The following is a 22,961-nucleotide window of genomic DNA, read 5'->3' on the forward strand; positions in this document are numbered from 1 at the left end:
TGTTAGATATAAGCCGCGTTTCCACCGCAGGAACTTTACCCAGGAACTTTTGGGTGGTACTCGGTGTGTGTTGACCGCAGAAGCCAGGGTCTAAATGAAGTTCCGGGTAAATATTTCCCCCTCAAAATGGCCCTGCTCGCGAGGTAGTACTTTTTCAAAGTTCAGGAACTTTCGAGGGCAGGACTTGGGCGCTGAACATGCTGATTGGTTTAGCTCACGCAGCATTTTATTTCAACCGGCATTTTTAAAAGTCTTTTGCGAGGTTCGTTCTGCGTTCAGTAAATATCAGTCTTGCTCTCTGTCTGATGGCGCACGTTCGTCTCAGCCATCTCACGTCCAAAGTCCGTAATAGCTGATAATAATATACATTGTCATTTTAAATCTAGCTTTACAAGCTTTCTGAATATGCTAGTGCTGTTTTCTGTCGTTGTTAATTTCCTCTTTAGTAAACCTATACATAACCAGCAAAAGCAGCACAGCTTGAATCTCTTCCATACTCGTTATACATTTTTTTACAGTCTATTTTTCACCATGGAAACGACCTGACCGATTACTTTTTAGTGTGCATGTTGACAAGAGAGGAAAGTTCATTTTTCTGAGGGGTACACTTTTTATTTCGTAAGTTATGAAGATAATGTTGGAATAATGACACAGCGTATATTACCCCAGGCAGTTTTTACTTTAACTGCGCCTGACAGAAGAATTATTTTTTTTCTGAGATGATGCACTTTACAACAAATAAATAGCTTATATAATACTGTATTAGTCCTGGTGGCCGTTAAGAGTTGCTATGGCTACAGTTAACACATTCCAGCTGCTGGAGAAAACAGCCTTGACATTTTTGATGCGGCAGACAAACTGCATGTCACAAAATGATTGCGATTGAAAGTCATCACATGTAAACACCAGATCGGTTTAGATAACGGCTCATGTAAACAGTCCACTAAATCTTTCAATTGGAATGACAAAAAAAGTGTGCTTGTAAATGTGGCTAGTGTCGCGCAAAAATGATTACTGTCCGTCACTGACTTAGAGGAGCAGTCGCGCGCAGTCCTACATCACCGGACTAATTTGCCTAATCTTCACGGAACTTTAGATCGCGGTGGAAACGCAGACAGTTGCAGGTCTGGGGGGAGAAAAGTTCCTGTAAAATAAAGTTCCTGGTACAAATTGTTCCGGGTCATTTTGGTGGAAACGGGGCTATAGAAGAAGATTTTTGAATCAGGCCCTTGGCACTTTTTAGTTCCTCTGAGCCCTTGGGCAAGGCACTTACATTTATTCGAGAGGTGCCAGAGTGTATGGCACCTCGATTTTGTGTTATGTATGGTTAAAGGTTTAAGGTTAGCAAGTGGCTGTAATAGATGAACCTCCACATATTTGTATTATTTTATTAGCCAGTAGGCCTATTGAATATTTAATTGTGCATGCTTATTTCCCTATTTTACATTTGCTGTAGATGACCGTTCACATCATCTAATGCTTTAAACTAAATTTTTCGAAACGCAAATAATTTAATAACGCTGTTAACTAATCTTTAGTAAATCTCAAGTAAATTTACTTGTAGCATATAAACAATAGTTTATAGTGTTTTAATTTACCAGTTTTTATTCAGTTATAACCAAACCCATTTTTTAAGTAGTTTGAGAGCATAGGGAGACTGACTGTATAATGTCATTCGCAGTGCTTTATGAGTGACTGGGTGGCGGGCAGCAATTCTCTGATTGGTGGAGATTTCTTTGCAGACTCACGGGTAATGTAGTTTTTCACCAGGAATTGATCATTCAGGCTGATGGCTCCAACAAAAGCAAATACCAAGATAGACATCATCCATCATAATCATGTAGTAGCATGTTATATTTGGGATCATTACACAAAGATATACATAAGTTTGTTTATTTTGTCTGTCAATGGAAAAACGATAATTTATGAAAATGTTATTCCTCATCACTAAATATTATCCACTGTATTGTGTGGCCAGTTTATAATGTATCTGCTAGACTTACTGCAGGCATGCTGTGACATTTTTCAAACAGGGCACAAGAGTGGAAAATGCTATAATTTGTGATGATGAGTTAAACGTCGCCCATGGCTGGCCATGTGGTTATATACAGTTAGGAGAGAACATCACAACCCGTGCCTTATGGAAGTCTTTGTTGACGTTTAGTTGACTAATCAAATGGCCCTCATTAAACTGATTTCAATTTATTGGAATGAACTTAAAACAAACAAGGTTCCTTAATGAATAAATGTGAGAACAGTGCCTTATTTAATTACAGCAATATTGATATTTCAGTTCACACAGCTGATTTTATTACTGGCCATTTTCAGTTGTGTAGGTTATTTGTTAGTGCGTTTTCATGTCACATGAGCTGGCTGTGTGTGTTTGCATGTAACGTGCTGTCACTTACATTGCTGCTGCAACCTTTCATGCCTGTGCGCTTTGACCACAAGAACATCTGCTTCCTTTCTGAAACTCACGTCAGAGACAGAGTGGGAGAAACCCGCAGCGTTAAACAGACACACATGACAGGTATATGTCAAATGCATGTTAGAAAACATGTATCTACATATGGACAGCTTGCTTATGCCACATATGCTTAATCCACATTAATTCAATTTTAATAAAAATAGCTTTATGCTATATGATATGGTGTTGGCATGCATATAAGCTCTAAAATCTCACTCAGACAGACAGACAGACAGATAGACAAACAGAAAGGTCATATGTCGACTAAAGCAGTTTATTGATGAGGGTGTCATTACACTGATGAGTCCATCAAAGTGACAAACTGCGCCGTTCAGATCTACAATCATCATATACACAGAAGTGCTTTCATCTCTATTTGTGCTCAGCAACTATGAGGTATAGAGATACTACAGCACACTATGGAAGCATACAAACACATGAATTAAGCAATGCTAATTGTCCAAAACCCTTTTCTGCTGACATGTAGAAGACTTGAAAGGATTTTTTCCTTTTTATTGCAGTGCAGTGAAGAGAATGACCATCACAATCTATTACGCACAAACCTATAGAAAGTTGTGCAGAAATATCTTTCTCTAAGCCTAGATTAAGTCAACGGTTCAGCCAAAAATGTTAAAATCCTGTCATCATTTACTTACCCTCACGTCGTTCCAAACCCCTACGACTTTCTTTCTCCCATGAAACGAAAAGAGAGAAGTTCTACACAGAATGTCCACGCAGCTCTAGTCCACACAATGAAGGTAAATGGTGACTAGGGGGCTGTCAAGCTCCAAAAACAGCACGCATTAAAAGCGTAGTGCATATAGTTTGTGCGCTACATTCAGAGTCTTCTAAATCTTGCTTGACTCCCATGGTCAACATTCACTTTCACTGTTTAGAAAAGAGCAGCTTGGACATTATGGAAAAACATCTTCTGTGTTCCACAGAGGAAAACACATCTTAGCAAGCAATCCTAATAGTCGTACAAACACATCCCTGGCGTCTAGACTAAAATAAGGCAAAATTTGGGCTGTCAATGAAAATTTAATAGACGTCTAACCGTAGCCCAAGAATAGACTAGTCATTTAGAACAGAACATGTCAGAGAAATGAAACTAACACATTGTAATCAATTGATGACTTTGCTTACATGATGGAATATAACACATCTCGCAAGTTATTTTGGCAAAAAAATGATGTAACCAAATTCAAGGTTATTTTGGCTAGAAGGTTACTCATAGCCAAACTATATCGAGTCTATAGTTAACCGAGACGGTAAAATGATGGCTATTTCTTGCTGAGATACAAATATCTTTTTTGATAATGATGCATAAAGATAGCACCAATACAAACATGACAACATCACTTATGCATGTGTTAAATTAAATCTTCGTGTGAACTCAAACACCACACGTTGGCATACTTTATGCATGTCTCTGTGTGACATCGAACGCAATGTTTGCTAGTCAAATCAGGCAGATGCTGTGGTCATTCATGTAAAGGCAACACAATCTTTTGATTCGGAGTAATCATGTACAGCATGACTTTGGTAGACCTGGGTGATAGTAAATAATACCGGATAACAGTGATTGCAGTTGAAACATCCAGACCACAAGCATTCAAAAAATGTGATATACTACGGATTAAACATTACATCTTAAGTTGTGGGTTTTGCGGCCATTGAGTCATCTTCTAAATTCATAAGGAATAAATTATTTAAAAATATGAATGGAAAATCACATAGTATTATATAATTGAAACAGTCAGAGAAGTGGATATCCAATTCTGGGAGAGAAAAAAAATGTATTTAAGGCCGCATGGTCACATTTTGGCCACCTTTTGATTCTTAAGAGTGCTTTAGCTGATGATATGAAATGTCATATCATTGTCACATTCTAAGATGATCATAGGGGATCTGACATAAGATTTCTCACCTAACAGTACAGTCTGTAATAGCTGAAACGGCACCATGCTGAGATTATAAATTAGCTCTTGGCCTAAAAACTGTGCCATATTGGGAATTATCTGGTTAGGAGCTTGGTTTTGTTGCAGTACAAACCACTGTGTTGGTCTGCAGGAGTCTTCTGTGACAGAAAAGCATAGTGCCATGAAAATTCTACAGTCCTGAAAAGGAACACTGGTCCATGTTTTGTAATAATACTCCATTGGTGGCAATCACTGTTGGCAGCAGGTTTCCGACAGACATGGAAATGAGGGAGCGCATGCTCCGCATATGACAGGTTTAGCAAAGCTGAGTCTGGCCTGTGTGAAATTAGCATTGCCCTTGGTTTTCTATCGCACAGAATGCCGTTCATTAATCCCCAGCCCAGAAGTAGGAGGTGCCGACCAGATGGGTATTTTTACACTGCTTCGGTTATATACAGCTTTCTGCATTTATCACTCTGACACTAATTTGCCTGAGCCCATCTGTGATGTGTCGTTCCTATTTTCTGGTGCTCTTAGTAAAATATCAAATAAATAAATGTCACTGTCTATGAAATAAAAATAAAAAACAATTACTAGATGATAAAATGAACGCCCATTTTTAAGACACATTTAAATAATGTTTTATTTACAGCTGAGAAAATGGACCCAGAAGTATTGTGGAATTTTAAAATATTTAATATTTAAAAAGGTACAACTTTGCAGACTGACCTTTGATGCTACATACAGTTATTTTGCAGTTCATCAACAATGACATACAATGGCCAAACGGAGTGCATCTTAGTAATGGCTGTATCAAAGCAGATCCACAGTGGGCTGATGTTTTTAGTCCTGAGTCCGTTTAACTGACTGCTGGTGTTTGGTACGGTATTGGTTCAGTGTATGACCTGATATTATTCAAGAGTGTATGGAGGCAGATTTGATTGACATACGTCGTAATGCAAAGACTCGTTCCTCTGTGTCAACTTCAGGTGTGGCGAACCATTTCACAATTTCGGTAGTGCGGAATCTGCTAAAATGGTGAACGATACGCTTTCCTGAAGTCATTTCCCTGATGATTGTTGAAGGCCTAAGCCTTTTGTTTTACTTATTCACAGATCCTTATTTATGACACATGCAGACTTGATTTTGGTTTTTCATAATACAAATGGCCTTTTTTTATTACTAAAGTAATGCCATCCATTGCCTCACTTTTAAAGAAATGGAAGTTGTATCTTGCATTATTACTACAGTTTCTACAATTTTGAGCATTTAAAATGCCAACGCTTCGGGTTTAAAGCACTAAATCTTTCTGCACTATACATATAGGTTAATGCAATGTTTTTTACACATTGAAAGTCCTCATATGTTTGTGTTTTATGAATGAAGGCCTCGTATCACAAACCGTGGCCATCTTTCCTATCGGTCCTCGTGTTTTACGCCATTTCCCTTTTCAGTTGAGATACATATACCTGAATTGCATGTGTAGTTTGACCACCGAATGTGGCATCGATCTAAAATTCACTTGATAAAACTAAGATTTTTGCAAACTATCCTGTTCTAGAAAAAATACTGGTTGTACAGAACTAGTTCAGTCAACTCTTTCCTACAATAAGGAAACACGTCAAGATGGAGACTGTTTATGCCTCTGGTCAGTGGGACAAAAGTAGTCATTATGCAGTCCAAACAGTGAGGTTAAACCAAGAACAAACACACATCAGGTCCCTTTCCTTTTGTGTTCCTTCACTTTGCACAGCATGCTGCTGCATCTTCACAGGACGTCGGGAATCGACGAGGATTAACAGTTTATGTAAGATTCGAACTGCAGGGTTTGTTGTCCCTTCTCTGACAACTGTTGGTGGGAGGTAAATAATGCCGGTCTCCCGGGCACCAACTGAGCTGAAATTAATAAGAGCATGTGGGTGAAAGAAAAGAGGACAGATCCTGTTTTGAGAAATCGGGGCATTCTGTCACTTCGGATGGTTTCTCCGGGAGAGAAAGAGACGCTCACACGCACACACAGATCATCACAGATGAATTACCTACGGGAGGCACTAGGACCTAGACAAACGATCCCTGAGAGAGTCAATGGGGGCCAGCTGGCAGACACAGATTTCTAGCCCTGATCGAGGCAGCTGCAGCCAGACTGCAGACATGACATGCATTTCAGTGAACCGGTGCAAGAGCCCCCCCTCGTACGCCTCCCCACCTCGGCAGACGCTCTGTAAGCACAGAGTCCGACCCCTGCATAAAAGCTGCTGCCTGCATGGACAGATGCACAGTTCCCTGAAAGAACCAATCCCAACCCCCAAACCCTAACCTTAACCCCCTTTTGTCCACAGTCCAAACAGTTCAGGCACACATTGATGCACACATACACAAACAAACACCTGCACGCAGGGCCGATGCAGAGCTGCCTTTAAATCACGTGTCTTAACGTCTGCGGCAATGGCAAGGTGATGAAAGTGCTATTACCTAATTAACAAATATGATATGAATTATGTGTCTGCAGTGATTTCCTCTGCAAGGTTACTGATACTTTACTGTAAGTGCTGCAGATTTTAATAAATGGTTTCAGTCATCTTTTCCTTTTCATCATACCTCTGTCTGCACCAATACCAATACTGTCAGCGGACGTCTATTTTTGTGCACATTGAAACTTCTTATATTTGAATGACTAATAATTAAGATGTAACATTATGAGTATTCATTAAAATTGCAGTGCTAGATATTAAAGGGCTTGTTCAGCCAAAAATGAAATTTGTCACCATTTACTTACCACTTTGTCTTCTGCAAAACCAAAACAAAAAAAAAAGATATTTTGAAGAATGTCACAGTGTTTTTCTTCACACAATGAAAGTCAATGGTGTCCTATGTTGTTTTGGTCCCCATTTACTATGGACATATGGACAAAAACATTTGACACATTCTTCAAAGTATCTTTTGTGTTTCGTGAAGAAAGAAAGTCATATAGGCCAATAAATGGTGACAAAATGTAATTTTTTTGGATGAATTGTCCCTTTAAATCTATACAGATTTTTGCCTCTAACTGCTGCCCATCAGATACTTAAAGACAGTAGCTTTCAGCTTAAAATAGCTGGTAAAACTTAGTCCTCTGTCTCTAAGAATTATACCCAGCTTCCTCTGAAGTGTTGAACAAGATCTGAACGTCTTACTCTCTGAAGTGTTGAACAAGATCTGAACGTCTTACTCTCTGAAGTGTTGAACAAGATCTGAACGTCTTACTCTCTGAAGTGTTGAACAAGATCTGAATGTCTAACAGCTCTGCAAAGCCCCGTGTGTCTGTTTGCTAAACCAACAAGATGTGACATGCTTGGAAAGTAAAGCAATAGCACTTACGGGATTCATTGAGAAAAATAAACACATGGAAAAAAGGAATTGTCCAAGTACAACTTGGACAAATTATTTTTAAATTGGCAGCTGTGCAGGCCTAACCACATACAGAGGACTCAACTTCAGTAGGTGAACACTAGGTCTGAGATACTGGGCACGAGCAAGTCCCCAGAAATCATTTCATTCACCTCTGGAGTGCAGTAATCTGGGAAGTCAAAATGGGATCCTGAGTTAGCATGAAATGCTTCAAAGTCCTTGTCCAGAGCAGAGCCGTCCATGGGCATACTGTTAGAAATGATATGCAAGAGTTCCTCATCCAGTTCCTCATCTGAACACGCTGACGACACCAAAGAGGAGGAGCTGGTTGAGGTTGGTGTGGAGGATCTTCCAGATGTCGACCCTTGTGGCTCGCTCATTGTGGACTCCGGGGGAGCCTGGTACTCGCTGTCCGAGGAGATGCTCTGGATGCTGCTGGTTTGAGAGATGGGCACTTTCACTCTGAGCTCAGGAACTGGTTGCTGGTGCTCAGAGGGAACGGTGGCCTGCTGGTGAAGGACAAACTGACTAGACGTGTTGTGACCGTCTTGCCGAGTCACTGGACTTTCTAAGTTTACATCCATCGTGTCGTCATCGCTCATGCTCTCGCTGTAGCTCTTGTATTTATTGCCACTGAAGTTCAGTTTATGCTTGGTAGATGCAGGTTTGATCTTTAGCCCTTTGCAGGAGAGCCCACTTGATCTTCCTGAATGGGGCTTGCTGGATTTCATAGGCAACTTCTCCCCAAGTTTCACGGGGGTAGAGCACTTGCTCTTCTTCCTTGGCCGGTACTTGTAGTCAGGATAGTCAGCCATGTGCTTGAGACGCAATCTTTCGGCCTCTTTGATGAAGGGTATTTTCTCATAATCGGGCAGTAGTTTCCAGCGCTTTCCGAGGCGCTTTGAAATCTCAGCGTTGTGCATGTCAGGCCACTGCTCCATAATCTTCCGTCTCTCAATCTGGGACCAGACCATAAAAGCGTTCATTGGTCTTTTGATGTGCCCAGTTGGAGTTTTGCACCAGTTGGGATCTTTGTTAGAAGGTACATGTTCAAACACCTCAGCATCATCATCTGCCGCCAGTCCCACAAACACCTCTCTGGTAGAACTGCTGTCCATGACTGACAAGTATTTGTGGGTTCTTTGCTGAACCATGATGCACCGCTGAGATCTATTCAGTAGGTTTCCTAGAGTCATCCATGACAAGACACTCTAAGATGCAGCAACTTATCAATTCCCGCTTTTATCCTGAAATAAATAGACATGTCTTCAGTGAACTTCATTTGTTCAAAACAAACTTTAATTTTTAATTTATTTTCCAAGTCAATTGTTGTTTTAAAAATGTATTGTTTTTATAAGTATATTTTGATAATGACATAAATCTTTAAATCTAAACAGTCATTTGAATCAGTTACATATGAGACTCTCTCTCTCTCTCTCTCTCTCTCTCTCTCTCTCTCTATATATATATATATATATATATATATATATATATATATATATATATATATATATATATATATAATTAAAATATATAGCAACTTAAAGTACTTTAAATGTCTGAGTGTATATCATTTACTTTAATTTGCTATATATTTTAATAGTATATATATATATATATATATATATATATATATATATATATATATATATATATATATATATATATATATATAAACGCACACACACACACATACAAACAATATATTTTTTTTAAATTATTAAAATGTAGTACTTACTATAGAAATGAAGACAGCTTCTGCTTACTATGCACAATCACTTGCTCTCCTCACAGAAGCATCTCCTCTGCTGTAGTGGTGGAAGTAAAAAAAAAGCTCTCTAGCGTCTGCCTGCTGTTTTATCACTCTGTCCTGCATGCGGACCCTCTCTCTCAGACGCTCTCTATCCTCTCAGTCACTCTCCCTATCCCCGTCTGCCGTTTCTCCTCCCTGCTCCCTCTTTGTAGGGACACCCCCCCTCATCTGCTGTTTTATAAACCCACACTGTAAACAGCTCAACCTTACCAGACACAGTCTCCTCCCCTTCCACCCACTGCTCTATGTCGTGGTGTGTGTGTTTGTGTGCATGTGGGTGTGTGAGTGTCAAGGATGGGGGGGGTGAAAGTTTCCATGCAGTGAGGCATAGCTACAGTGCAGCGGATGGAAAAAGAGAGAAAGAGATGCTAACTGAAGAGGTGTTACATGCTACAAGCAAAAACTTAAATTAGGACAAGACCTTCAAGGCAGTCTGGCACATGTAGAGTCATGTATTCATGAGTCTGTGTGATGTATTTCTCGATTTTCATAACTGGAAGTAGCACACTTGCAGGCATGCCTAGAGTGTTGGCATTTTTATATGTATTTTAAGATGTCTTTTACAATCCATGCACTTTTTTTTAAATCAACACCAAGATTTTAGGTTAAAATGTATGTAAGTGAAAGTATGTATTTTAAAGTGTACATTATTCTATAACTGAATCATTTTCTCCAGCTTTTTTCTTTTCTTTTGTTATAGTCCTTTCCAAGAATTTTCCATAGATAAAAAAAAGCTGGGAGCTTTATACAACTTTTTTTTTCACTGTAAAGGTGATGATACATGGGGCAATTTTTTGAGCAATGTTGCTGTCAATGGGTAACCAGATGAGATACAGGGCAACTAATTAGGGCAATGGCTTAGTTCTCTTAAAGGGGGGGTGAAATGCTGTTTCATGCATACTGATCTTTTTACACTGTTAAAGACTTGGAATCCCATACTAAACATAGACAAAGTTTCAAAAGTTAAGGTGGACGTTTGATGGGAGTATTTCTTTGTCAAAAATACTACTTCCGGTTAGTCATAAGTTTCGGCAAGTTTTTTGAGATCATGCGTCCCCTTTGACGTTAATGGGGGCGGAATTTCCTTGTATGGACCTTACGGACAATTCTACCGGAAGCTCGTGAGAGAGAGAGGGAGAGAGCGAAAGTAACAGGCTACGCCCATCAAAGCGCTGGCTTGTAGGATGCTGGACAGGTGATGGGCACATAACAATGTCACCAAAAAAGTGCGTTTTTGGTTGCCAGACCAAGACAGTCCTGCACAGATTCGCCAAAAACCCCGCGTTAAGGCAACAGTGGATGGAATTTGCTTTTCCGGATCAGCAACTGAGTTGCGCGAATGTTTATATCTGTTCGCTGCATTTCGGTGCCGACTGTTTCATAAACAAGGCCCAGCTCGACGCCGGATTTTCCCGATCGCCTAATGCTGAATGATGGAGCAGTCCCAACGATAAAGGTCCCAACGTTAGAACCGCAGGCGGTGAGTTAGACTGCTTCAAATGTCTGTGTTTTTGCCTATGCTCATCAAGTAGCCCAAACATGATCACGTATAGTTAATTGATCAATGGAGCATGCGATGTGTAGTGCGTGTACATTTGTTTAGCTGGCCACTATATGTGTAACTTTATGTTTGTGTATTGTAAAAGCACTCCAAACAACAATACACAAAGAGGGGGGAAATATGTTGAACTAAATAAGCACGCTTCTTCATTCAAATGCGCTACTATTCCGTGTCTTTCTATGTAAACACTAACTTAACCTGCCGTGCAAAACCAGTCCGCTTACTGTCTACACAAACCACACGTAAACACACAAACACACGTGCACAACTGCACTTCCCACATGTACACCTTCAAAGACAAAAATACGACGATATAATTCAAGTATAAATATGTAAATAACACAAGCCGCTAAGCATATTATATAGTTAGTGTATAACTTGTACCACATAGAGACGTCCTGCTCTAGTCGTTTTTGCTGCTGCTCCTGTTCAACTGCAGCCTCTGGGTCTGATTCCGGATCATAGATGTATGGCTGTATCTGATTAAAAGCCATATTTTTATTTTGAATAAAGTTTTTTTCCCGCTGTTAGGGATGACACAGCTTTACGACGCACTCGACTCAACACAATAGCAGCAGCGAGCACACGTCATTGTTTAGCTCCGCTCACACGACACGCCCCCACCCACTCGGCTTTTTTCGGAAAGACTCGGAACAGCGCATCTTTCTTATATAATTATAAAAAAAATAAAGACTTTTCGGAGGTATGCAGGATGCAATGCTACTCTATAGGTACTCAAGATTGACATGACACTGACTGAAACTGAGTGTTTCACCCCCCCTTTAAGGTGATGATACACAGGGCAATTCTTTTGCCCAAGCAACAATGCCTGGCAACATTGCTCAAAAAGTTGCCCCGTGTATCATCACCTTAAGTCTATCCCTCACAGTAGTGATGTAATGGCACTCCCGCAACAGAGTGTGATGCATGACTAGATTTTGAATCTCAAATAATTACATCTAGTCTTACTCTGCCTGTAGCCGCTTCTGGTTGTGTTTAGAGGGATAAGTTGACCATAACTGCTGGTTTAAGATCAGTTTTCTCTGTAATAATAGCATATTGGCATCAGATTTGGCAACCAGTGCGTATCTGTGTTTGTACTCAGGAAAGGTTTCTAAGTACAACCCATTTTTGCAGCGTTGAACAATGTAGCCGATCCTGAACATGTTGATTTCTTGAACGCAAGGATCAGTCAGAGGTGTTTAAAGGGGTAATTCACCCAAAAATGAAAATGTGATCTCATGTTTATCTGCTTACTCCCAGTGCATCCAAGATGTAGGTGACTGTGTTTCTTCAGTAGAACAAAAATTAAATTTTTTACTTCAACCGTTTCAATCTGTCAGTCATAATACATGTAAAACCTGCTTAGACAACATGCACAAAAACCCTGCGGCTTGTGACGACACATTGATGTCTTAAGACACAAACTGATCGTTTTATGTGAGAAACCACAGTATTTATGTTATTTTTTAACATCCAGATGAATCTCCTCTAGTGTTCCCAGATAGATAAATAGATAGATTCCTCATGCGTGCCTGTGCGGATTAGCCGAATGAGGAATCTATATTATATATATCTATGATTGCGCCAGTTTGACCTTACCAGACAGAAGTAATGACGGATGGGAACACTAGATGTGATTCGTCTGGATATGAGGTAAAAAAATAACAAAAATACTGTTCGGTTTCTCACAGGTTTTTGGGTGAACTATCCCTTTAAGTTAGAATCCATTTACCGCTCAAAAAGTTTTTGTTCTGTACACTCACGAATCTCTCATTATTCATTGTGCAGTAAGCTTCATTGATTATAACGAAACTTTGTGAGATTGCAATTAAAGGGGTACTTCAGTGCTGAAAATATGAATCTGTATTTAAACTAGGTCATTAATGTAGTAGAAAAGTGAAATTATTTTTGAATTTGGTGCCTTCTAGACTGAGAAAAGAAAGAAAATGTATTTTTACTCATGGGGATGAAAGACAACAATTCCCAGAATGCTTCGCTGCCCTACAAAGCCACTCCCAAAGCCACTGCTACTGAATCACTGTGGATCCCTTTCCAACTGTAATTATTTTCATAAAATCTGTTCAGTTAGAGAACAGACACTACAATTAAAAACTGAACTTTTCTGTTCAATATAATGAGTCGCTGAGCGAGTGTCACAGCAGATTACATTTACCGTCATGAATGAGCTAAATGAGCTTTCATGATGAGAGTTGAGGTAATCGCGACCACGTTCGCAACATACATTCACAGCGCTTGTTCAGTCTGGCACATTTTCAATTCATGCCTTTGGCTTAACTTTCATCGGAATTAATTTGAGAAGTTGAAACACTTACTTTGCTCAGCATCTGTTTACATAAATGCCTGCAGCTGCGAGCATGAGTGCTGTGAGTGAGTTCCCATCGTTCTCACCACAAATCGTCAATTTGTGTCATCAAAGAAATTTTTCCAGAAATAAAATGCATAAATCTCTTGTCTCAGAGGGATATGTGGGGAGGGTGGGTATATATTTGAATATATTCCAGGGTTTCTACTGATACAAAGCCATATGCTAATTGCTGAAGTAACCCTTTAACTAAATGGAGTGACAGCTTCTTAGATATTGTATATTTATGCTTATTTCCTCTGTTTTTAGTTTAAGATTTATTTTTAAAAAAGTCAGTGTTTCATAATGTGCATTATACTTTTGTAATGGCTAGATTCTTTTGTACAACTATTTTATTTTTATCGAACATAGCATTAAAATAATTATCCTCCTAACGGTATCACCCAGAATTGTAATATTTGCAGACCGCAGAATGTCAACTCATGCAATTCATTAAAAAACGCCCTTTATATTATATGAAGATAAACGTGTATCATCTCACTGAAATGTCATGGATTAGATGCTCGTGATAAATTGATGGCTGAATGGATATGGACAAAGAAATAAATTGGCTGCGATCTATATTTTTCCTAATCTTGGACATTGACGCAGTGGGCACTGTCTTTTTCTAGTGGCTTTACACATCAATTTCTTCTGTAAAGTAAAATGTTAATGAAGGAGCATGGGGAATACAGAACATCTAATAAGCCTGCCTTCAGAATCTGAACATTAAACGAGAAGATCTGAAAGCATGTGGGACTGTCCTGGTATGACATCATTACACCTTTCCACAAAATTGACGATTAGAATGAGCTATCATCATCTGAATAGATACAGCCACTAATGCTTCAGTGAAATATGTCAGCCGATCCATATGGTCAGCGTCACTGCATCAATAAGCCGTTGCATCAATACACGCTGAAATGGCCCAAAACAGTTAATTAAAGCAGACTGTCACTAAAGTGCCAATAATGGTAATATACATTTAGTAATCAATGAAGGGCGGTCATCAGAACCCGAGGGCTGAAGTGCAAGCTTGCATTTCTGTGGGTATTTTCATATAATGGGCAACTGTCCAAAATCTTGTCTGCCGAATTATATATTCCCATATCAGTCGACTCATGTAATTCTGATATAGGTGTATGGCCTCATCCTATTCTCTGAATCAGCAAAAAAAAAAAAAAAAGGAAAAAGAGAAATCAAATCCAATTACAGATATGTTTGCACGGCCTATTGTGTCAAGTTCATAGTGGATATCAGTCCATTGAGACCTCTTAACAGTGTCAATATGTCCTCCAGCACTTAACGTAATGGTCTGGGCCACATCACTGTGTGTCAGACATATTCGTTTGACAAATAAAACTGATATTAGCCCGACACTAGAGAGCGATGGGGGGAGGGGGGGTGTTAAAACGAAAAAAGACAACAACACTATCACCCACCGACCTAGTTCAGGCCCTGGCCAAATCCCTGGCCAGACCTAGACACATCATCTAATTACGGAACGGGCAGAAAAGGGAGGATTGGACCCCCTGAGCAGGATGGGTGTCTGTCTAGCTGATAAGGACGGGGCCTCCTCCCTCTTCCGTACCCGTCCCGAGCGAGCGAGCGTTTGAGCGGGACATAGATAGATCATCTTTCAGGGATTAGTGGGCAGAGGGAGGAGGGCACCGCCTGATCTCACTGCTGCTCCAGTTTCTGAATAAGAGGGGAACAGTGATGCCACCGCAGTGCTGAATGAACATGGAGGAATCATGATGTATCACTGCATTACACTCTTTTGCATTTTTTTGTTTTTAAAGCAATAATTAGGTAATTGTTAATTTTGCCTAATCTATCAGCCCTTATGCGAAATGTAAAATGATTGTGCAGAAACAATAACTTGTCACAAAACTTGTCACACGTATGAGTGTTTCCTGAAGAAACCATTTTGTACTCTGCACCTCTGGATGTTACATCATAATATCATTAGTTTGATAAGAATATTCTTTATTTTTCTAGTATTGTCAAACAATATGTAATGCAAAAAGTAATATTTGAACTTAATTCCATATATTAATTCCAAATCAGGTGTCCTATTGTAAATTTTCTAGTGACTGGTCACATAAATTTTTTTTAGTTGGCCAAATTAAATTTCAGTTATTTAAATTGTATCAATTCACATAAATTTAATTTGACCAACTGGAAAATGTTGATGTAGTTACTAGAACATTTTCAAATGGAGAGGCCTGATTTTTTTATGATGGTTTCATTATAATTACAATGATTATCTCTAAGGTGGACACCCAACTTAATATATTATATTTACCATCTAAATCTTACCATGTCATGTCAACAAATGGTAAAGTCAGCCATGATTATGTTAATTATTGTGCCATTCGTGCCAACAGCAGGGACGCTTTTTTACCCCAAATACAATACTTTTACATTATTGTGTTGCTTGAACAATTAGCTTGAATTAATAATAAGCTTAATTAGCTTGAACAAATAATAATAAGAATAATTTTAGCAATTCTCATTTGCTACTTAAATCTACATTTTTTAAAACATCAAATATTAGATAAAATTAGCGCAGAATCAACTTTGCACTGCCAGCCTTTGTATCAAGGATCAGCCAAATTTTCACATCCATCTTGAAAAGTGGATTTTTTAGAAAGTGCTACAGCAAGTTTTTGTACCAACTAGTGGTTTAAAAGAAAGTAAAATCAAAGGCTCCTTTTACCCCGGTGTGCCTTTAGCCCTGCTGTACCCTATCATTAAACGTTGATATAAAAGCTGTCTTATTATCTGCAGTTTAAATGTTTACAGTAAATGCTAATTATATATATATATATATATATATATATATATATATATATATATATATATATATATATATATATATATATATATATATATATATATATATATATATATATATATACGTACGTACAGTGGGTACGGAAAGTATCCAGACCCCCTTAAATGTTTCACTCTGTTATATTGCAACCATTTGCTAAAATCATTTAAGTTCATTTTTTTCTCATTAATGTACACACCACCTCATATTGACAGAAAAACACAGAATTGTTGACATTTTTGTAGATTTATTAAAAAAGAAAAACTGAAATATCACATGGTCCTAAGTATTCAGACCCTTTGCTGTGACACTCGTATATTTAACTCAGGTGCTGTCCATTTCTTCTAATAATCCTTGAGATGGTCTACACCTTCATTTGAGTCCAGCTGTGTTTGATTATACTGATTGGACTTGATAAGGAAAGCCACACACCTGTCTATATAAGACCTTACAGCTCACAGTGCATGTCAGAGCAAATGAGAATCATGAGGTCAAAGGAACTGCCTGAAGAGACAGAACTGTGGAAAGGCACAGATCTGGCCATGGTTACAAAAAAAAATTCTGCTGCACAGTGGCCTCCATAATCCTTAAATGGAAGACGTTTGGGATGACCAGAACCCTTCCTAGAGCTGGCCGTCTGGGCAAACTGAGCTATCGGGGGAGAGGAGTCTTGGTGAGAGAGGTAAAGAAGAACCTAAAGGTCACAGGCTGAGCTCCAGAGATGCAGTCGGGAGATGGGAGAAAGTTGTAGAAAGTCAACCATCACTGCAGCCCTTCACCAGCCCTCTCCTCAGTGCAAGATACATGAAAGTTTGCTAAAAAAAAACACCTAAAGGACTCCAAGATGGTGAGAAATAAGATTCTCTGGTCTGATGAGAGCAAGATAGAACTTTTTTGCCTTAATTCTAAGCGGCATGTGTGGAGAAAAATATCACCTGTCCAATACAGTCCCAACAGTTAAACATGATGGTGGCAGCATCATGCTGTGGGGGTGTTTTTCAGCTGCAGGGACAGGATGACTGGTTGCAATCGAGGGAAAGATGGATGCAGCCAAGTACAGGGATATATTCTGGATGAAAACCTTCTCCAGAGTGCTCAAGACCTCAGACTGGGCCGAAGGTTCACCTTCCAGCAAGACAATGACCCTAAGCACACAGCTAAAATAACGAAGGAGTAGCTTCACAACAACTCTGTGAGTGCTCTTGAATGGCCCAGCCAGAGCCCTGACTTAAACCCAATTGAGCATCTCGGAGAGACCTGAAAATGGCTGTCCACCAACGTTTACCATCCAATCTGACAGAACTGGAGAGGATCTGCAAGGAGGAATGGCAGAGGATCCCCAAATCCAGATGTGAAAAACTTGTTGCATCTTTACCAAAAAGACTCCTGGCTGTATTGGATCAAAAGGGTGCTTCTACTAAATACTGTGCAAAGGGTCTGAATACTTAGAACCATGTGATATTTCAGTTTTTCTATCTTAATAAATCTGCAAAAATGTCAATAATTCTGTTTTTGCTGTGTGTACATTAATGAGAAAAAAAAATACTTAAATGATTTAAGCAAATGGCTGCAATTTAACAAATAGTGAAAAATTTAAGGGGGTCTGAATACTTTCCATACCTATTGTATATACACAGATCCTGCATAACATTAGGACCACCTTCCTAATATTGTGTTGGTTGCCTTTTTGCTGCCAAAACAGCCCTGACCCATCGAGGCATGGACTCTGCTTGACCCCTGAAGGGGGTGCTGTGGTATTGGCACCAAGATGTTTGCGGAAGATCCTTTAAATCCTGTAAGTTGTGAGGTGGAGACTCCATGGATCAGACTTTTTTCGTTCAGCACATGCCACAGATGCTCAATTGGATGGAGATCTGGGGGAATTTGGAGGCCACGTCAACATCTCAAACACGTTATTTTCTAGTTCTGATGCTCACGTGCCCACTGTTTGCACTTTCAGCGGTGGACAGGGGTCAGCATGGGCACATAGACTGGTCTGCGGCTATACAGCCGTATATCCAACAAACTGCACTGTGTATTTTGACATCTTTCTATCAGAACCAGCATTAACTTATTGAGCAGTTTGTGCTACAGTAGCTCGTCTGTTTGATCGGCGCACAATGGCCATGACCTTGTCGCTGGTTCACCACTGTTCCTTCCTAGGACCACTTTTGACAGATACTGACCACTGCAGACCGGGAACACCTTACAAAAGCTGCAGTTTTGGAGATGCTCTGATCCAGTCAGCTAGCCATCACAATTTGGCTTTTTAGGAGTAGCTCTAAAGCTGAACACTATTGACATATAAGCATCCTCCTCCATGACCAGTGGTGGTCCTGCAGAGTGGTGTGACTGTGTGTTTGTTTTTGTCTGTTTGTTTTGGGACTTGAGAGATTACGCATTATATCCTTTCTTGCACTGGCAGACACAAGTCTGAGATTTTAGCCTGTCTAACCCCATCCTCCTTTTCCTGTGCTGGTAACCTTTGGCCTTTTTCAGACAGAAGCAAGAGAAATGAACGTGAACTCCTAATCTCCCAGACTACAACCCCTGACCCTTTTGAGACTGCTCCCCTACCCCCCTCGGCCATTCGTTTCTGAGAATAGAAACTCAGTCTGAATTCGAACAGATTAGTGAGGAGTCTATAAATCTATTTTCCCCAAAGGAGAAAAGATGAATATTCCTGATTTCCCCAAAACCCAAATCAAATCAAACCGTTATATCATACTGAGAAACTCATACATCAGTTCCTCATCTAGCTTTGACTGGTTAACTGTATTTAAACGTTCATAATCTGTGATGCATTCAGACAATTCTTAAATCTTGTTTCTTTCTAAGCTGCTTTGAAAACACTATTTACGAAATGGCTGTTGTTGATGCGATTCCATTTTGGAGCAACTGTTGTGTTAACATCACCAGATGGTGAACGTAAACATTAATCGACAGCTTGTAGCTTTGGAAACTCAATGAGACATGTTCCATCTACACAACAACAGTTGAACCCAATTCTGCTTTTATTATAAGAATCAGTCCACCCTCAGAAAGTGGAGGGTCAAAAGGGAGATCCTCGCTCTACTACTGCTCCCCCTGTTTTGTCCAATCACAGGCCAGGATTCTAAGGGTCAAGCATCTCCCGAGGGGTCAGTGACTAAGTGGGGCAATAGAATGAGATAAATAAAGGGGACCCGGACTGTGTGCATTGGCAATGACAGGCCAGGACCTTAAAAGGCTGCATCTGAGCACTTTAGAGAATCACGTCTCCCACATGAACTCTCAACCACCGTTGCCCATCCTCACGTTTCCTTATTCATGAGAGAGAGTGTCTCTTTGTATTGTACTATACAAATTGATTTTAAGAACTAAGAAACACAGATTAGTTCAGCATAAGTGCATTTTTTGTTGTCTGATGATAGCAAAATTATGTAACTTGGATGAATTAAAGGTGTAAAACTATTTAATTTTTAATATATTCATGTAAGAAAATGTTATCTTATAATGTCAAATTTTCTTACATGATATATATATCATATATTAGGGCTGGGCAAGTTAATGCATTATTATCGCGTTAACGCATTAATTAATTAACACCGACAATTATTTTATCGCGCATTAACTATGTTGCAAGACCTTTGCTCACTGCCTGTAGCCTAAACCAAGGGCTTGACATTCTTTGTCTGGGACAAATGTGCCTAATAAAATATAAAATAACCAGAAACGTGAGAATGATTCAGATTGTTTTGCTTTTTTTATTATATTCAATGTAAACAGCGATTGATGAGTGTATCTCTGCCTCTGGTACGTTAACAAGTGGCGTTGAGGCTCGCGCTGCCTGTCTCTTTGTGAGAGACATTCGCGGAGAAATCAAAAGAATTGAGCAGCAATATAAACTCACAGAAGAAACATACTGGGGTAAAACTGAGCTTTTTGTAATTGTTTGATTTATGATATTGAAACAAAAGTCGACTTTGCAATTGTGAATTGTGTAGCATGAATGGTGTAGCCTAGTTCAATAAACAAGTAGCCTAATTAATATTAAGTTACTTAAATTTTAGATCCAAACAACCTTTTTTGTTCCATTGCACCCATGATTTCACAGACGAAAATAGTTCCAAAAGAAAGCAACACTCAGTGCGGTGTTTTGTTACTAAATGATTCAGCGATTTGAATGAATCATTTGAATAAACGACTCAATGACTCAGTTATGAAGACGAGCACTTGCTGCCCCCTATTGGCGGTTATGTTTAAAAGTATGATTGCATGTTTTATTTAGAACATCAATCTTATAACATTATTTATTGCAGGTGTTTTTTTTTTTGTTTTTTTTTTGTTTTTTTTTGCAGTTTAAATAATTTAATTTGATTGGTAACAGCCTGTAGTGTTTTTACTATTATAACTGAATTTATTCATCTAATGTAAGAATTTAACATGAAAGATGATGCATACATTAAATAAGATTTTAAAAAATGGCCTTTATAAAATTAAATAACACCCTGGGGTGAATATCACAAATATGCAGATTTAAGTCAGCCTATGTAAAAGCTGACAGAACACTGATGAGAATATTACTATAGAATCAATATTTGTATACCACCAATTTAATTTAATTTGATTAAATTAAATTAAGGTTTAAGTTGATATTCACAAGAAATAATGTAACTGTTAACTGTTAACTAACTTTTAACTGCTCTAACTTTTAACTATATATATATATATATATATATATATATATATATATATATATATATATATATATATATATATATATATATATATATATATATATATTTCTTTTTTTTCCTTCGTATTATGCTCCAGCTCTTGTTTAAGGAGACATTGGTCTGATGTCAAAGGCCTATAAATACATTAGAGCTTACATTTTTATTTATTATCAGTTATTAAAAGTAGCCGGCAATAATTAGGGAGATTTTACTGGATTCAGAAATTAAATATGCATGCTTTGCAAACAATCAAACTACTTTACTTTTATTAATAATAATTGTCAAATAATCTGTGCGTCCACTGTATACCTGTGTCTGTGGTTTCAAAACAAAAACTGTTTTGTTTTGTTCAAATTTACACTGTTCTATTTTGTTTAGTTTTGTTCCAAATTTAACACTTTTTTATTTTGGTTTATTTTGTTCCAAATTAGTTTTGTTCGTTTTGTTTTGTTTTGTTTTGTTCAAATTAGCACTCTGTTTTATTTTGTTCAAATGTAGCATTCTTTTCTGTTTGGTTTTGTTCAAATTAGCACTCCATTCTATTTTGTTTATTTTTTTTTTTCAAATGTAGCACTCTTTTCTGTTTTGTTTTGTTTTGTTCTAACTAGCACTGTTCTATTTTGTTTTGTTTTGTTCCAGCTTTTGCAATCTTTTCAGTTTTGTTCAAAAATAGCACTCTGTTCTGTTTTTTTTTTGCTTTTTGTTTTGTTTAAAGTTAGCACTATGTTCTGTTTTTTTCTTCAGATTAGCACTCTGTTCTGTTTTGTTCTGTTCAAATTAGCATTCTGTTTTGTTTTGTTTTGTCACTTTGAAATAAAGATAAAATGCAAAAGTCAGATGAAGTGACAAATGTAAAAAAGGGAAGGTGGGCTGTATTTCTGTAGTGATAACTGAGCTGTAAGTCCCCAATCCCCCCAATGCTTCGTGCGTATCTCCATCTATTTCACCTTGGTCAGTTTTGACAGTCGGTAAAAATGAGAAACCAAGAAGAAATGGAGGTCGATGACGGGTGAAAGGAATATGAATATGTAGAGTTTACATAGTGACCCTTAACAAATCACAAGCCTGGCTTTGACATTGTCAGATGAGGGCAAACCATAGAAACAGGGCTTTGGAGTGAAGGGCAGGACACGGTACATGCTGTTCTGCTATGATCCAAACTCCCCAACTCTATCATTATGAGCATAACACTCCTGACATTTATGTTATCCTCCTCTGTCTGGGTCTCAGGCACTGAAAGTCCACGTTCTGGCATCTCTCTGCTTCAGAGACGATCTTTTGTGTATACGTTTTTATCCCCATTTTCTTCTTTTGATATATTTTCAAGACAAATATAATTTTCGCAGGGTGTAAACATAATGGAAACAAGTTAATCAAAACAGCTGACAGGATTTGAAGATTATTATCCACTGATGTAACTCACCGGTTCACTTGTCTAGCACAGAAAAAACAGTTTTTCATGGCCAATAAGATTTTCTTTTAAAGCACAACTCCATGACATCTGTCTGTTCATAGCCAATGAAAATAATCTGTGTAATATCAGCAGGAAATTTGTTTTTCCTTAAGAACAATCTGTTCCAGATGAACAACATGCTGCGGGATACAAGCTGTACTTTTATTGAATTAGATTTTGTAAAAGACTAAAATCTTTCATTGTGTCTGAGGCAGCATCTTAAAGCATCTCCCCTCTCTTAATGGGGTCTTCATCATTATTTCAAGCGCCGTTGTAGTAAACTGCACTTCCCAAGGATATAAGCAGAGAGCAAATGAGGCTACATCTCTCTGCAAGCCTTCTTAATAAATCTGCCTGGTCCCTGGCAGACACTCTTTAACGAAGGATAAAAGAGTCTCTTGCGACTCAAAAGACTCATATGTTCTAGAAGATCTGA

General features: G+C 38.5%; 2 protein-coding genes across 4 annotated transcripts in view; one reads left to right on the forward strand and one right to left on the reverse strand.

Annotated features, from left to right (window-relative positions):
• The window catches only part of pnp4a (purine nucleoside phosphorylase 4a), a 151,224-nt gene that overhangs the window by 65,171 nt on the left and 63,092 nt on the right, over window positions 1-22,961 (forward strand). The window lies entirely within an intron of this gene.
• sox12 (SRY-box transcription factor 12) lies at window positions 2,728-9,750 on the reverse strand. The gene is made up of 2 exons (XM_067431623.1): window positions 9,515-9,750; window positions 2,728-9,023 (listed from the first exon to the last, which is right to left on the reverse strand). Exon 2 carries the CDS (start codon window positions 8,970-8,972, stop codon window positions 7,863-7,865), a length of 1,110 nt encoding a protein of 369 aa, XP_067287724.1. The 5' UTR covers window positions 8,973-9,023; window positions 9,515-9,750; the 3' UTR covers window positions 2,728-7,862.

The sequence above is a fragment of the Pseudorasbora parva genome, chromosome 22 (assembly GCF_024679245.1).
Source record: "Pseudorasbora parva isolate DD20220531a chromosome 22, ASM2467924v1, whole genome shotgun sequence".
In the NCBI taxonomy this organism is placed as follows: Eukaryota; Metazoa; Chordata; class Actinopteri; order Cypriniformes; family Gobionidae; genus Pseudorasbora; species Pseudorasbora parva.

Coding starts and splice junctions, on each gene's coding strand:
- sox12 (XM_067431623.1), bottom strand. CDS start 8,972: ATGACTCTAGGAAACCTACTGAATAGATCTCAGCGGTGCATCATGGTT.